The 14,143-nt window shown below is 40.9% G+C and overlaps 1 protein-coding gene across 6 annotated transcripts in view; it reads left to right on the top strand.

Moving 5' to 3' along the window:
- pdzrn4 (PDZ domain containing ring finger 4) overlaps nucleotides 1–12,214 on the top strand; it is a 63,348-nt gene extending 51,134 nt beyond the window's left edge. For all 6 annotated transcript variants that reach the window (XM_044108532.1, XM_044108534.1, XM_044108535.1 and 3 more), the window contains 6 exons: nucleotides 3,634–3,732; nucleotides 6,367–6,429; nucleotides 8,233–8,334; nucleotides 8,552–8,671; nucleotides 9,380–10,444; nucleotides 10,533–12,214. In XM_044108532.1, coding sequence (XP_043964467.1) covers nucleotides 3,634–3,732; nucleotides 6,367–6,429; nucleotides 8,233–8,334; nucleotides 8,552–8,671; nucleotides 9,380–10,444; nucleotides 10,533–11,105 — 2,022 coding nt within the window. In that variant the 3' untranslated portion in view covers nucleotides 11,106–12,214. The remainder of the gene's footprint in view (nucleotides 1–3,633; nucleotides 3,733–6,366; nucleotides 6,430–8,232; nucleotides 8,335–8,551; nucleotides 8,672–9,379; nucleotides 10,445–10,532) is intronic.
- Nucleotides 12,215–14,143: the final 1,929 nt, after the last annotated feature.

The following is a 14,143-nucleotide window of genomic DNA, read 5'->3' as shown; positions in this document are numbered from 1 at the left end:
GTACAACGTTCACCCATTTAATCACACACCCATCCACTCCCACCTGCCAGACGTTACACACACCAAATCGGCTGTCCTCACTTTCCCCCGTCCATCCATGTGTAACTGAAACACGAATAGCTTTCCCCTCGCAGGAAACAGAACATGGCTGCTGTTCCAAGAGGGGAAAAAAATGACTTCCAACTGACAGGTTTTGCTTCACTTCAAACTGATTGCCCACCTGGGTACAGCTGTCATGATACACCTGGTGGTTCTGCCAAATCTAGCACACCATAATATTACCAGGCGCCTGCCGAGTTTCAGGGTTATGAATTTGACAGATTGAACAGGAATCGATTCGGAATGAATTTGTTTCCAACATATTTATATACCAAGGCACTGGGATATTTCTTGCCTTAGAGGCAAGAAATATTTTAATAATGACAGGTTTTCATCGCTTGCACCATGCAATTAATAAATCGGAAGCAGTGAGGTGTACAGAAGTCAGTTTTCTGTTTGCCAAATTATTAAATCTTAATTTGGTTTGTCGCAGGTGCCACTTTCTAATGCTGAAAACCACAAATGAGAAAAAACTTAGTTCAGGCAAACCTATTTTTAATATATCATATGAAGTAAGTTTGAAGAAAGGTTTAAATAATGCTACTTCACACACATTCACCACGCTTGTACAGTGCAGCGAAATTACATTTACGTTCAGCCAAGTAGAAAACAAAACGCTTCACAGGCATAAAAACTAAAAGTATAGCAAATACACTCCACAGTTAAAGCAAAAACAATCTGGTTTATTTTAATCCCACTTTTTGGGTAAGTTTTACTCGTCAAGCCAGGCAAGATTACTCACCTGCGGACTCGACCATGGGGTATGAATACCTTTGCATATTCTGCAAAATAAATATTCTTTCTTCCCCCCCAGCCATTTTTTTTTCCTTTATGTAGATTAATGGTTTGGTGTACCTGCCACAACGGATTAGCGGGAAGTAAAACAAATTTAGAACCCCGATCGGCCGAATTATCTTTCTTATGCTTAAAGCTGCTTACAGCTGAACGGCTGTCATCCTCTGAACCGAGGAAACAATAAGTCAGTGAACGTTGCACTAATTACAACTGAATGAAACATGAGGTGGTGGTTAAGCGGATCGAAATGGGCATTCGCTTAACGTTCAACATATACCAGATGTTTAAAGTGGCACCAACAGGAGGAGACCTATTGTCACTCCAACCTCAAGATTCTTAACATATTTTCTCACAACAAAGGTATCAAAAAGCATGGTTTTCTGTAGTGTTGAGAACATTTACAGTTAAACTACTAATCAGAATAAATCATGATCCTTCTGCAATTATTAAGTAATCTCTCGTAGCCTTTGACACCATCCAATTTTCTAAGAGATTACGTGTTTAATCTCATTGCAGGCAATATCAACCAGTTCATCATACTGGTGAGGCGTGTGCCTGGTACGAAGCAGTGTGTTGTGTTGCAAAATCATAAACTCCTTCCACAACCCAACCTTTGAAGGTCAGGGCTGTTTGCACAGGGGGTTAAATGCCACAGAAATTAATTTCTTCCCCTGTCAATCTCCGCTACCGTTGTTTCCCCTGACAGTAGAAACACGGGACAGGGGTTTAATTCCTGCCCCCCCTCCAACACCCCCAGCAGCTCCCTCTCTTTACTCATCGTTCTATCCCACAACCCTTCCTCCATTTGATCACAGAGGTGAAATGGATTTGGCAGTGTGAGGTTAATAAAGATTACCCCCAGAGTTATCTTCATGTGATTACTTTAATACACAGCAGAGATCAAAAAGAACCAGCGGTGAGCAGGACTAAATATGGGGAAATGTCCTGGAGGGGGGCTGTGCAAAGACATGAAAGACTCGGCCTGCATGGCTCCACCGTATTGGCTTAGTTTGAGTTTTGTATCCCTTGACTTAATTAATATCCACGTCCCAAGACGGAGCTTGGACTGCAACGATATGCATATTAAGGCTGCCTCTACTTCAACTTCTATTTCTTTATCTTGTTTTTATTAGTGGCATAGAAATGTAGGAGACTTTTCCATACAAGCATGTATTCATCCACCTGTGCACAGAACCAGTTTGTTGTTTTGCATCTGTTCTGTCAAAGTTTAGTAAAAGGCCTGAACAGTCAGCACCAGCAAAGGGGAAAAGTTTCTTGAAAGAGAATAACTTTATAATCTTTAATAAAACAGGCCTGTAGTGAACGAGAAGCTGCCGGAACATTCTCATACCCACCCATAGCAGAATGTTTCTGTCTAAAACAAAGGGCTCACCCCAAAGTCAATATTGATGAAGCATTTATTATTTAGTCAAAGGGAATTTTAAAAACCACTCTTGTCTTAGCAAATACTAATAAAAAAATATATTTTTGTTGTTTTACATCCAGAAGAACAGGCAAATTACATTGTCGAAAGTATTCAGACACCCTCTATAATTCATTGAATTGCGATGCTACAGTCGTCGCCCTGTCAAATTGTGCCTTTATTATGACCTCATTCATATGTATTCAGTGCCATTTTGTCCCTTCATTTCAGTTTTTGATGGGAGACCATGTAATATCAGAAAGCAGCCTGCAGTATGTAGATTCCGGTGCTACATACCCGTAAACTTTATCTGCCTTCAGATTAGCTCAAGTATAGAAAACAGAGACAGTCATGTTTTGGGTTTCTACGACCACGCAGCTACTTACAATACCAAGTACGATGAAAAGTGTCAAATGCCATGTGGTTAAAGCACAACACCACTCAGCTGTAGGGCATTGGAGACGTGTTCTTGACGGTAACAAATGATCCTCATCCTACCACACAATCCAGTCCAGTTGGGTTTGGTAGTTGCCAGGATCACACTATGTGCTGATTGCATTCTGATGAATATGTAGTTTGGTGGAGGGACAAATATGACGTTGGGTCGTGTTTCAGGGACTGGGAACTTCTCCTTCAGTAAAAAGAAGTTTTACAGCATATAGAAGTCTATAACCCGTTTCTTATTGCCATAACAGATGCCCTTGTGAAGCCGGCTTTATCTCTGTCGTATTTTTCACATGATAAAACAATGGAATTCGACACTTTACGTCTTTTACCACCTGAGTGGGGTAGAAGCTGTGTAATATATTAAGCGGTGAGAGGAGCTTTAGGCTTGGATTGAAAGTGTTTGGTTGCACAGTGCAAATTTTCTATCGACACTGAATTGGCTACCTCAATTTTTTTTTTTATTCACCTTCAACCTCAAACCAACAGACGGTTGAAACGTCTTTAAAATGATGTTCTTAAGGAAACCAGTGACTCTGTAAAAGCACACATGCAGCCGGTTTAGAGAACAACTAAAGCTCTTTCACACGAAGCTACTTGCATTGTTTTCTTGTGGGGGAGGGGATTTGTCCTTTTTGCAAACCTGAAGCTAATGGATTATCTTTATGTAAACTCGAAATATGTCATAAAAGTTGAGCTCCTTTAGTCGACATGACTCATCCAAATTTTGCCACACCAATAATAAGTCAGGCAAGGTAACAATGGCCAACTTTCATCTGAGTTTTTAGTTTTTTGTTTTCACTATTCAGTCACCAGCTGTCTCTTCAATGTCTTTTTAAAAAATAATATTTGTTTTGCTTGCGTTTTAACAGGAAGTGGAGCTGTGTCGGCTGAACAGAGAGGATAAGCTCGGTCTGACATTATGCTACCGGACCGACGATGAGGAGGACACCGGCATTTACGTCAGTCAGGTACTACTAATAGAGCTTTGTGCAACGTTAAACTATTTCCTGTTGGGTTTTATTTCAGTAGACATTTTAAAAGTCACACAGAAACACTCTAAAATTCCAGAAAACAAGTCTTATTTTTGGGACTCGTTATTAGTCTTTTTGGAGCGAGAAGTTATTACGAGGAGTTTATGAAAGCACAGACCCGTTCCCACATCTACGTTCTAAAGCGGAGAGGGAGTTGAACCGAATCATGGAGGAAGGCGGAAAAGAAAAATGTCTTGCAGCCAAACATCAACAGGGAATGAGATATGCATGGCCTAAAAGGAAGTCATGTTTGAAATATGATTCACTTCCTTCCCTCCTTTTAACATGTTGTTATTCTTTTAATTAGCTCGCGGCGGCTCTCTCTTCCTTTTCTTCCCGTAGTTTGAAATTACTTCTTCTGCCATTTACTGCCACTCATCTAAATACCAAACATGCAAAGCCAGACAGGAATATATTACAGAGATTCTCCTAATTCACATGATTGTCAGCTCAGGAAAAAAAAAAAGATCCTGTATTGCAAAAGCGTTGATAAGACGGAATGGAAGCTAATTATTGAGCTATCCAAGAAAAAAAACCAAATGAATGATGGAATTCGGGGGGAATTTGGGCGACGGGAAATAAATTAGGAAATCATTCAGTCTGACTGCAGGTGCAGTTTTAATCCTGTTATGAAGGCAAAGACGGGCTGAAAGGAAAACTAAGAGCTGCAATGAGGATTAGCTTTCCGGCACAAAGGCACAGATGGCAGAATTACAGCAGTCAATGTAGCTTGAATCAGTTACATGCTTGCTGTGTAGTTTCCTGCAAAAGGTATATCAAAATTTGACCCATTTTTGTCAGTCTACAACTACAAACATTACTGTAAGTAATCTCCAATGCAACTTAAAAATAAATGTTCTGCTAATCATAATAATAATAATAATAATCCAAGTGTTGAACTTAGAAGTGTTTAATCTGTTATCTGAAAGTGGAAAAGGAAAGTTTTGATGAAACACGAGGAAATAGTAACGAGAACTTTGAAGGAGCTGTAGAGACCCCAACCCAAACTGGAAAAATTTTATTAGATGGTCAAAGTGTAGATTCTCAGAAATGACATTTAAACAGAAGACATTGAACTTATTATCCAAACACCTTGTTCAGTTCTAATCGTACATTTAACCGTACTAGGGCTTTAAATTGGAGTCAGAATCATCACGCCAAGAGAATCGTTAAGGTTACAAACTTAATTCTGTCTGTTGTTAGACTCTCTTCAATGTTGGTGTTTCATGTTTCACTTAGATTACGTATTCTACGTCTCTTTCAAACCATCTCGATTCCCTCTCTCAAATTTGTCAATTTTTGTGTTCTGAACACAAAAAGTCCCTTGTCCTTGAGGTTCAAATGCACCACTGAGTGTTGACCTGACAGTGTTTCTGTGTCAGAGGTAACGTCTTCAGGAAACAAAAAAAAGTACAGCTGCTATTCTAATCAGGCAGTAAACTTGCTGACAGGTCAGCCGTTAGTTAAACACACCATAAATACGTCTTTCCTGGAAGACTGGCGGGCAGAAAGCCATCTTTGTAGAACGTCAGGATAATTCCTGCCACAAGTTTGCCACAAACAGTGGATTTGACACAGCAAACCTGAAGAGGACGGTGCTCCGGTGACATAAAACCAAAATGTTACTTTTCAGTCCAGTCTGAACACACATCAGCTTGAATGCATCATCTCTGCTGTGAGGCGTAGAAGCAGCATCATTGCAGTCAAAAGGAATTGGAGATTTATTTTAATTTTTTTTTATTTTATGCAAAAGTTGAAAGAGGAATGAATACTTTTGTAAGGCACCACGTCCTGCTGATGTTCTGCTGTTTCAGTTGTTTCTCTTGAACTTGACACAAAGCTCCAAAAAAGCAAACTGTGGAAACTGCCTTCCACCAACAGAGCACATATATTTATGTCTGTGTATTTGCTATGAAGCATCTCTCTCATTAAAATGCATGTATGGATAGTTCTGATGCAACTGTCGGGAAATACAGGATCTTATTTTGACTTGTCTACTGTTTTTTTTTTTTTTTTTTATGTTTTGCACACCTTACTAAGACTTTTGATCTTGCACGTTGGGGGAAACAACAAAGTATATGATTGTGCAGTGTCGGCGTGCATATCCACCGGGATACTTTTGAAGAAGAGGATAAATTAAGCTATTCAGCCTAAAATTTGCAAGATTTTGTTTAAGCTTTTTATATATTTTTTTGCTCAGTCCCCCCCCCCCCACTTTTCTTTTTGTTGCGTCTCCAACACGAGTGACGCTCTCTACTTGCGTACAAAAAAAATCTGTCAAATCTGCTGTTGTTTTGTAACCGTCTTCTGAAACTTGGACATGAATCGACCTCAGTACCGACTCAGTCTGCAAAAACCCGTCTTTAATATAGGAAAAATATAGGCTTGACAGGGAGGGTTAAAAAAAAAATATGTATCTCTACTTTGTAGGGAAAAAAAAAACAGTGTTTTCTGCAAACAGCGTACATCAAAGTGCAGTTAGAGCGCCAGACATCGCAAGCTGTATTTCAGAGAGTACAGACATGCTCAGTGACTGGCTGTCGGCATTGATTTCTGCGTCCTTTTGTGCAGGTGGAGCCAAACAGCATAGCAGCGAGAGACGGACGCATTAAGGAAGGAGACCGCATTCTGCAGGTGAATTATTTGCGTTCGGTGACAACGATCCACTAACATCAGGTTATGTCATATTCTCAGAAATATTATGGGGTTTTTTTCCAGAACTCCTCAAATAACCGCTACCCTTTTAATTAACAAAAAGAAAAGACTGTCTAGGAGGAAAGCTTCTCTACCCTTATATGACATTCTTGTAAGAGAATAACTGAGCTGCTGGTGTCTCGAGTCTGGGCAAGGATATGTATATTTAATCACCTCGTTTTATCAGGGAAATTAAAGTCCTTAGTTGCAGTTTCGCAGGCACTACATCATCTGGGAGAACTCTTTCTGGCTCTGTCCCTCATTATGCAAACCTTCCATGGGGTAAACTACTGTGAATAGCTCCAGTTTTAACAAAAGGTCGTTCTTTGTAAATCTTACTCGACCAGAAATGCTAAGAAACGTTGCCGTTTAAAACAAAAAGGTTATCTCAGTTTTGATATCTAGTCTGAAGCAGATCTATAATCATGTCCATGAATATAAATCTTTTTTTTTTTTTTTTTTTTTTTTTAAACACGTTGTACCAGATCGTTTTGCCGTTTGTTGTTCTTCCACTGAAACACTGGAGTAACAAACTTGAAAATGAATGACCCCTTGACCCCAGACTCGCCTATCAGTGGCTCCCTCTTTTCATGGCCTCACAACTTTCAGCTTGTTTTATTCTTTTTAGCTGAGTGTTTGCCTCCTACTATTCTGGAAAAATAAAATAAAATTTAGCTTTCATCCTTGAGCAAGAACTTCGACGAAAAGAGTTGTGCTTCAAGAAATGTTTTAACGCAAAGATGTGTTGCCAGATATTGACCAGTCAATATCGATGATGTCTCACAGTGTGCTCATTGAGATCAAAAGTTTTGGTCCTGTAAACTAAAAAAGCAACAGATTCCGGTCACTGGCCAATATCTTGGTCCATTTCAAAATCGTCACTCGTTAAAGTCCCTTGGTCTGTGATACTGGAAAACAAACGTGTCTTCAGATGATGTGGAACTGGACATGCATTGATTTCACTTTAGGGTTATTACTAAAGTAAATGTTTTAATTTGGGAAGCAAAGGAGATCTTCATTAAAACCCAGATTTGTGTATCATAAATATCAAAGCTGTACTCCTAAATAAAAGCGTTACCTAGTGTCTATGAATTCCCTTTTACTTATGGTTGTGTAAGTCAGATCCCTTGTTTATCTCGGTAAAGTGACATTTTAAGTAGCTTTCAGTCCAAGCAGAAGACTTTGAATCGTCTTTATTAATCGTATATTGACCTCTGAGTATCTCCCTTCTCGCAGTGTGTTGTTTGTTTCCTTGTCCTATGAATGATTGGGTGGGATACGGCCTGCTGTGCTTCTGGCCCTATTATCTTCCTCTGACAGCCCCATTACTCTAGTGTGGAAAAGATGAACGCCACCTGTCAAAGAACAGTTAATTGTATGTCTGGATGGTCTGGTGAGAGCAGAGTTCTACTATTGACTCCCCTCTCCAGAGTGTGTAGCCTCTCTTGTGTATTCATACTAGGAGCAAGTGGCAGCGGAGAGGAAGGAAGGCGGACGGCAGAGGAGACATGCAGAGAGATTAAAAAAGAAGTGTGTGGAAACGAAGACTAATGGAGAGTGAAAATATATGGATAGGGGGACGAAAGTAAACGGGCTTAGAGTCAAGAAAGATCAATGATCCACACACAAAAAAAAAAACCCTAATCCATCTTCTCTTGCAGCTTAATTGCGTATAATTTAAAGGACATATGTATAATATGCAAATTTTCCTTCTCATACTCAATGTCGGTCTGTGGTGTGCAGATAAATGGCTTTGAAGTGCAAGACCGGGAGAAAGCTGTTGCCTTGTTGTCAAGCGAAGAAGCAAAGAGCATCAGACTCCTGGTGACAAGGCCAGAGATCCAGGTAAACACACACACACACACACACACACGCAGCCCTCCTGCCCCGTTCTTGACAACCTGTGTCATGTCAGATAAAAGCGACTGCTGCTTGAGAGCCTTTCGGTTTTCTTTCCTGTCAAGGTGATTGTTTGGAGTTCCTGCACGTAGGCGCGCTCACAAACACACAGTCATGGGTGCGAAACCACAGAGAGGACTCTGACGAGATCTTGTGATTACAGCTGGAAGAGGAGGCTGTGTGGCTGGATGACGAGCAACAGCGGCTTGTCGAGGAGCTGAAGATGGAGATTCTGGCAGAGAAGAGGAAGCAGAGAGAACAGAGCTTTGAGATGGCAGACAGGGTGAGTAAAACAAATCAAAATAAGAGACAAAAAAAAAAATGTCCAAAACAGAGACAGCGGAGAAAGGATGGCGACAACACTACAGTTGATATACTACAGCGTCGTTCTTATCAAGGCGGTGGGAAGTTGGACGAGACAGGCTTTTGTTCTTATCACCATCATGTTACCATAGATTACTTGAATGTTGTATTGATTAGTTCAAGCTGTAATTTCTATTTTCTTTCCATTTCAAATATTTGTTTTATATTTTAAGTGTTTCTTGACCTTTGTTTCCAATTGATTGTGGTTCAGTCTTGCTGGGATATAGCTAAAGGACTTAAATATCAAAACAAACAAAACTTCTTTAGCTGTTCCCCTGTCATTATCCTTAAGGCTCATTTCACATGGTCTTAAAACTCTATGAACTAAAGGACTCCACTGCTATTTGAATATCACTGAACCAAGGTGATTTCAAAGGTTTTATTTCGGTGGGAAGACAATCACATGGCCACACTTTTAGGGCTCCCTAAATAAATTATTCTTAGCATCCTTCATTTCTTTATAATGAAGGAAAGACTTCTACCTCTCCTTTAGTTTTAACATGCAATATTCTGAATTTGCATTGAACTTCAGCAACTTAAATATCGTTGTTTTACTTTTGGCCATCTCTGAAATGATGCCTTAGCTCTTGTAAGCCGGGTAAAGGGTGCTGTGTTTCTTCGTTTAAAGCTTCAAGGCGATGAGGACGTCACAACAGACACGGCCACCTGCTCTTCCAACAATCAAGACAGTGGATTTGGGCGCAGCACAGACAGTACCGAGCACCAGCCCTTATTGGCAAGACTTTACAAGAGGAGCCCCGCACAGTGCCTGAGGGATCGATGGCAGTCAGAACATCCACTCAACAGGCGAGGGACTGTTGTACCACAAGACGTCCAAAGCACAAAATCCCATTCAGCGAGCCAAGGCAACGAAAGTGTAGTGAGTATTCGTAATAGTGGATGCGGAGTCCGAGGTTTAGAGAACTGCTTCCAGCAACTTTTAGAGCTCAAGTGCCAAATACGAAATGGGGGCGAATGTGGGGTGTACTCCATTAGACACAGTATAGAATGTAGTCTCACTGGGCAAGGTGGAGGGGATGGAGATAGTGACGGTGATGTTGGTGCAGGGGGAGGGGTAGAGCAGGAGTTGAAGATGCTGAATGAAGAGCTGCGCAGCATTGAGTTGGAGTGCCAGAGCATCATGCAAGCCCATCAACTACGCAAGTCCCAGCAGCTCGAGCAATCACAGTCTGCACCCTGCTCACCAGGAGTGAACCACAAAAATGGACAAAAGCGGCACGGGAGGCTGGCTGACATTCATGAGTACCCCGAGAGGTCCGACAGTGATAGAGTTCGTGAAAAGGACAGCTCCAGTGCCTACAACACAGCGGAGAGTTCCCGGTCAACGCCTCTTGGCATGGAGAGATCCCCTGATCATTCGCTGCAGAGACAGATCAGCATTACCAACCAGAAAAACCTCAGACTTGCCTCTTCTGCACCATCCAATCCCATTCCTATCCCCAAGCCTCAAGGCACACGTAGGCCTTGCAGGCCAGCCGATCACGGTCCAGTTATCTCCAGCAGCCCCGACCAGAGCAATCCTTCACGGTCTGAGTCGGACCCATCACTACCAGCGGACGATGAAAGATGCGACAAAAAGGGAAGGAGCAGAGACTCGAGAAGAGCTCTTCCTTATGGTGCTTCATATCAGACGGGCACCTATCACGGCCAGGGAGGATCCAAACAACTTCAGGTTTGTATGATGAAAACTTATCTATGTAGCGCACGTCTACATAAAGCACTTCTGAATAACTCTGTGGCGAACATCATCTTTATTGCAGAGCTATATGCAGCTGCTCCAGCAGCACTCGTCCCTGGAGTATTCACAGAGCCAGCTGAGTCTCCTTAGCGTGTGTCGAGATCCCATGCATCGCAACGGTCGTGGGGGGGAGCCTCGCCTGGAGTGGAAAGTCAAAGTCCGCGCAGATGGGACACGCTACGTCGCCAGGAGACCTGCTCGCGACCGCATTCTTAGGGAGCGGGCACTTAGAATCAGAGAAGAGAGGAGCGGAGGCATGACCACAGATGACGATGCGATGAGTGAGATGAAGATGGGCCGCTACTGGAGCAAAGAGGAGAGGAAGCAGCATTTGGCAAGAGCCAGGGAGCAAAGGAAGAGGAGGGAGTTCATGCAGAAAAGCCGCCTCGAATGCCTAAAGGAGGGACCAGCAAGCGGAGCCGAGAGCAAGAAGGAGATCAACATCTTGGAGCTCAGTCACAAAAAGATGATGAAGAAGCGGAACAAAAAGATTCTGGACAATTGGATGACCATCCAAGAACTGATGAGCCACGGGGCAAGGGTCCCAGAGGGGTCTACTGTTCATAATGCCTTTCTTTCTGTCACCACTGTGTAAGAGACGTGTCTAAGTATTTGATGCAGGCATATTTTTTAAAATCCGGTGCACCGTTGCTTTGTTTTGGAAGTTGTCACTCTGTGAAACCACTGTAAATGGAGAAATGTCATTGGTGAGAAACTCGGTAGCATTCCCTGAGCAACTTTGTTGCCAACCGTTGAAGAATCTTCAGCATTCAGTACCACACGTCGGTCATTTAAAACCCGACGCAAGATGCTTTTAAACCGGACAGACGTGGTTTTTTTGGGGGGGTTTTTTGGTGATAAGGTGGTGCCTAGTAGCATGTTGGTTAAGTCAGTTCATAAAACGTGAACGAACCGACAACGTTTCGTATACTCTGTTTTGTGTCTTAATAACTGTCATTTTTATGTTTCATAATATATGAAGCAATTTTACTTGCCTCATTCGAGTTGGCCTTTTATATGGGGAAGATTGCAGTATTTTTTACACTTTGTAATCTCAACTTTTGTAAGGAATTTTTTTTAACGCAAAATGTCAATGTATTGTAAACGATTATCACAATTTCCTATTTATATTTGTACCACCAAACCCGCCACCGTCGAGGTGAGACTATTTGATTGTACTAAAGCTAATGCTGTACGCCAGACCAGCAAAACGGGAAATAAGAAATCTCAAAAGAGAAACCCTGCCGGAGACGACGCCTTCACATCGCAGCTGTATCGGTGTCAGAGTTGTCAGTTTACGTCACTAAAAATGTCCGAGACATTTTAGACATGAGTATGGAGGGTTCTTTGAAACAATTTTACCTCAGCTTACAGTTAAAACTGAACTATCAAGAAATTCAATGCTTTGCTAATGAAATCATTGCCTGATACTTTAAAGTATGAACCTGTGAGTTATGTTTAAGTCATTTCAGTTTAATTTATATTGTTCACTTGCTAATTGTATTTATTGTAAATTAAGTTAATCCTCTCCCCGATTCTCTTAATGTGGGGCATCCTGGGGAAAGCAACACTTTTCAATGCGCTGAGAAGACTTTGTATCATATTTTCAGCCTTTCAGCTCTGCTGTTTTTACTGCTGAAGAGGCCTCAAATTGAGTAATTGTTGATAATGTTTGTAAAACCGAATAAAGAAAGCAACAAAAAGCATTGTCCTCTTGTCCAAAGTTTTTAACCTCGTGTATGTGTATTGATTTATGTTCATGTTTGTTTTTTACCTCTGCTTGTTAAAAGCAGCTATCAATAGGCATCAAACATGTAAAGTACATTCTGGATCAGAATGTACTTTAAAAAAGAGCTTTAGCTGCCAAAAATGATCACATTTTAACTTTAACATGCAAAAAGGACTATTCAGGATTTAGGATGTAGATTTTATCTATGCTCGCATTCTGCAGTTGTTGGTAGATGATTTGCATTAATACAGGATATGTATACAGTAAAAATGTTAAATCCATATTAATGCTGGTTTTTTTGTTTGTTTTTTTTTGCCCACAAACTCCTCAGTGGTCTGGCTGCTAACTCCACTAGAGCCGTCAGCCTCCACTGTGAAATGAACTAGCAAACGTAAATGTTTAAACTAGCATTACTGATTTGGATATAGACATTTAGGACTGATGATGTAAAGTTTCAAATTGTCCTGCGTGTTTTGTTGGTGTATGTTGTTTTGTCGTAAGGTATGCTCCAAATATGGTGTGGGAAATGGTTAAAATTATTATGATTAAGATAAATCGTCAGCCTCATTTACCACATCAAACTGCTGAAATTCTATTCCAGGACTCGCAGGCAATCAAAACCTGTAAGTCTTGGATGAGGGCACAAGATTTAGTGTCATCTGACCTAATGGCATGAATGGTGATTTACCCTGTTGCTGCCTTTTACTGTATTCATGCATTCGTATTGGACATGACTGACAGTGTGGAAGGTTGGGACGTGTGCATGTGAGGAGCGATAACACGGCTGTGCTGTAACAGAATTAAAGCTAAACTATCCTCCCGTTTCAACGCATTAAAGAGACGCCGGTGAAGTCTCCGTTGCCCCTGTCCACAGCCCAGTGAGCTGAGGAATTAAGGAGACGCGTCAGACTGGCATCCTCATCACTGGGGTTTTTATGCATAATATTAAATCAGGTAAGCAACACAAAACCTGCCTACTTTCTCCATGTTATATCTGGGGCACTGTATCTGTGTGGCAAGAGGTGGGGGAGGTGCTAAGAAAAAACAAACATTGCAATCAGTTTCTAAGGTGCAGAGGAAAAATAATTGGGTGTATTTGAATGTTATGTTCTACTATCCTAGTCACCAGCTGGCTTACGTTTTCATCCGTAATAGCAAAATATCTGGTTTTGAGGCTGCAATGCTTTGGAATAAACTTCACTGAATCACAACATTTCTTAAATGTTTTATGGCAGTAGGTGTCAGAGAATCAACATCTAAAAAAAAAAAAAAAGCATAAAAGTTTTATGACTTTTTTGCAGACTCGGGCATTGGGAGTAATAAATAAAACAAAATCAGAAAATAGTTGAAAGGTGAGTTGAGTGTGAATATCACAATCCTTTTTTTTATTCTTTAATCTACATATGATGACATTCTGTTGTTTTCAGACAGCACTGTTGGTTGATGAATACGTCAACACCATGTCCAAAATATCCACACTTCTGACACATGTGCTGATTGCAGCTATTTGGTTAAGATGAGACTGACTTTCCTTTGATGTTATCAAAAATGCAGCTAGAAAAGATGAGAGCACACATGCTGGTAGGAGAGCTAAAGGAAAAAAGCAGAAGACAGAAATAATGTTCATAAGATTGGTCAGAATCTATAAGATACAGCCTCTCATGCCTGAGTACAGAGATTTTGGCTTTTTTTTTTTTTCTTAATATCCTTTTACATTGTTCAGTTACAATTTGTAGGTGTATAATTGTCAGGTAAGCTTAATCATGTAATAGGCATTACACAGTTTTGATTATGAAATCATGATAAATGCGAAAATGAAGTCAGAGTTGTGAGAGGATTCAACAAAAATGATGAGATGGCCTCAGTTTAATCACATTCTTTATTAAGACCCAACAAAGAACAGA

Source organism: Gambusia affinis, linkage group LG23 (assembly GCF_019740435.1).
Source record: "Gambusia affinis linkage group LG23, SWU_Gaff_1.0, whole genome shotgun sequence".
Taxonomy (NCBI): domain Eukaryota; kingdom Metazoa; phylum Chordata; class Actinopteri; order Cyprinodontiformes; family Poeciliidae; genus Gambusia; species Gambusia affinis.
This window is presented reverse-complemented; position numbering and strand designations above follow the sequence as displayed.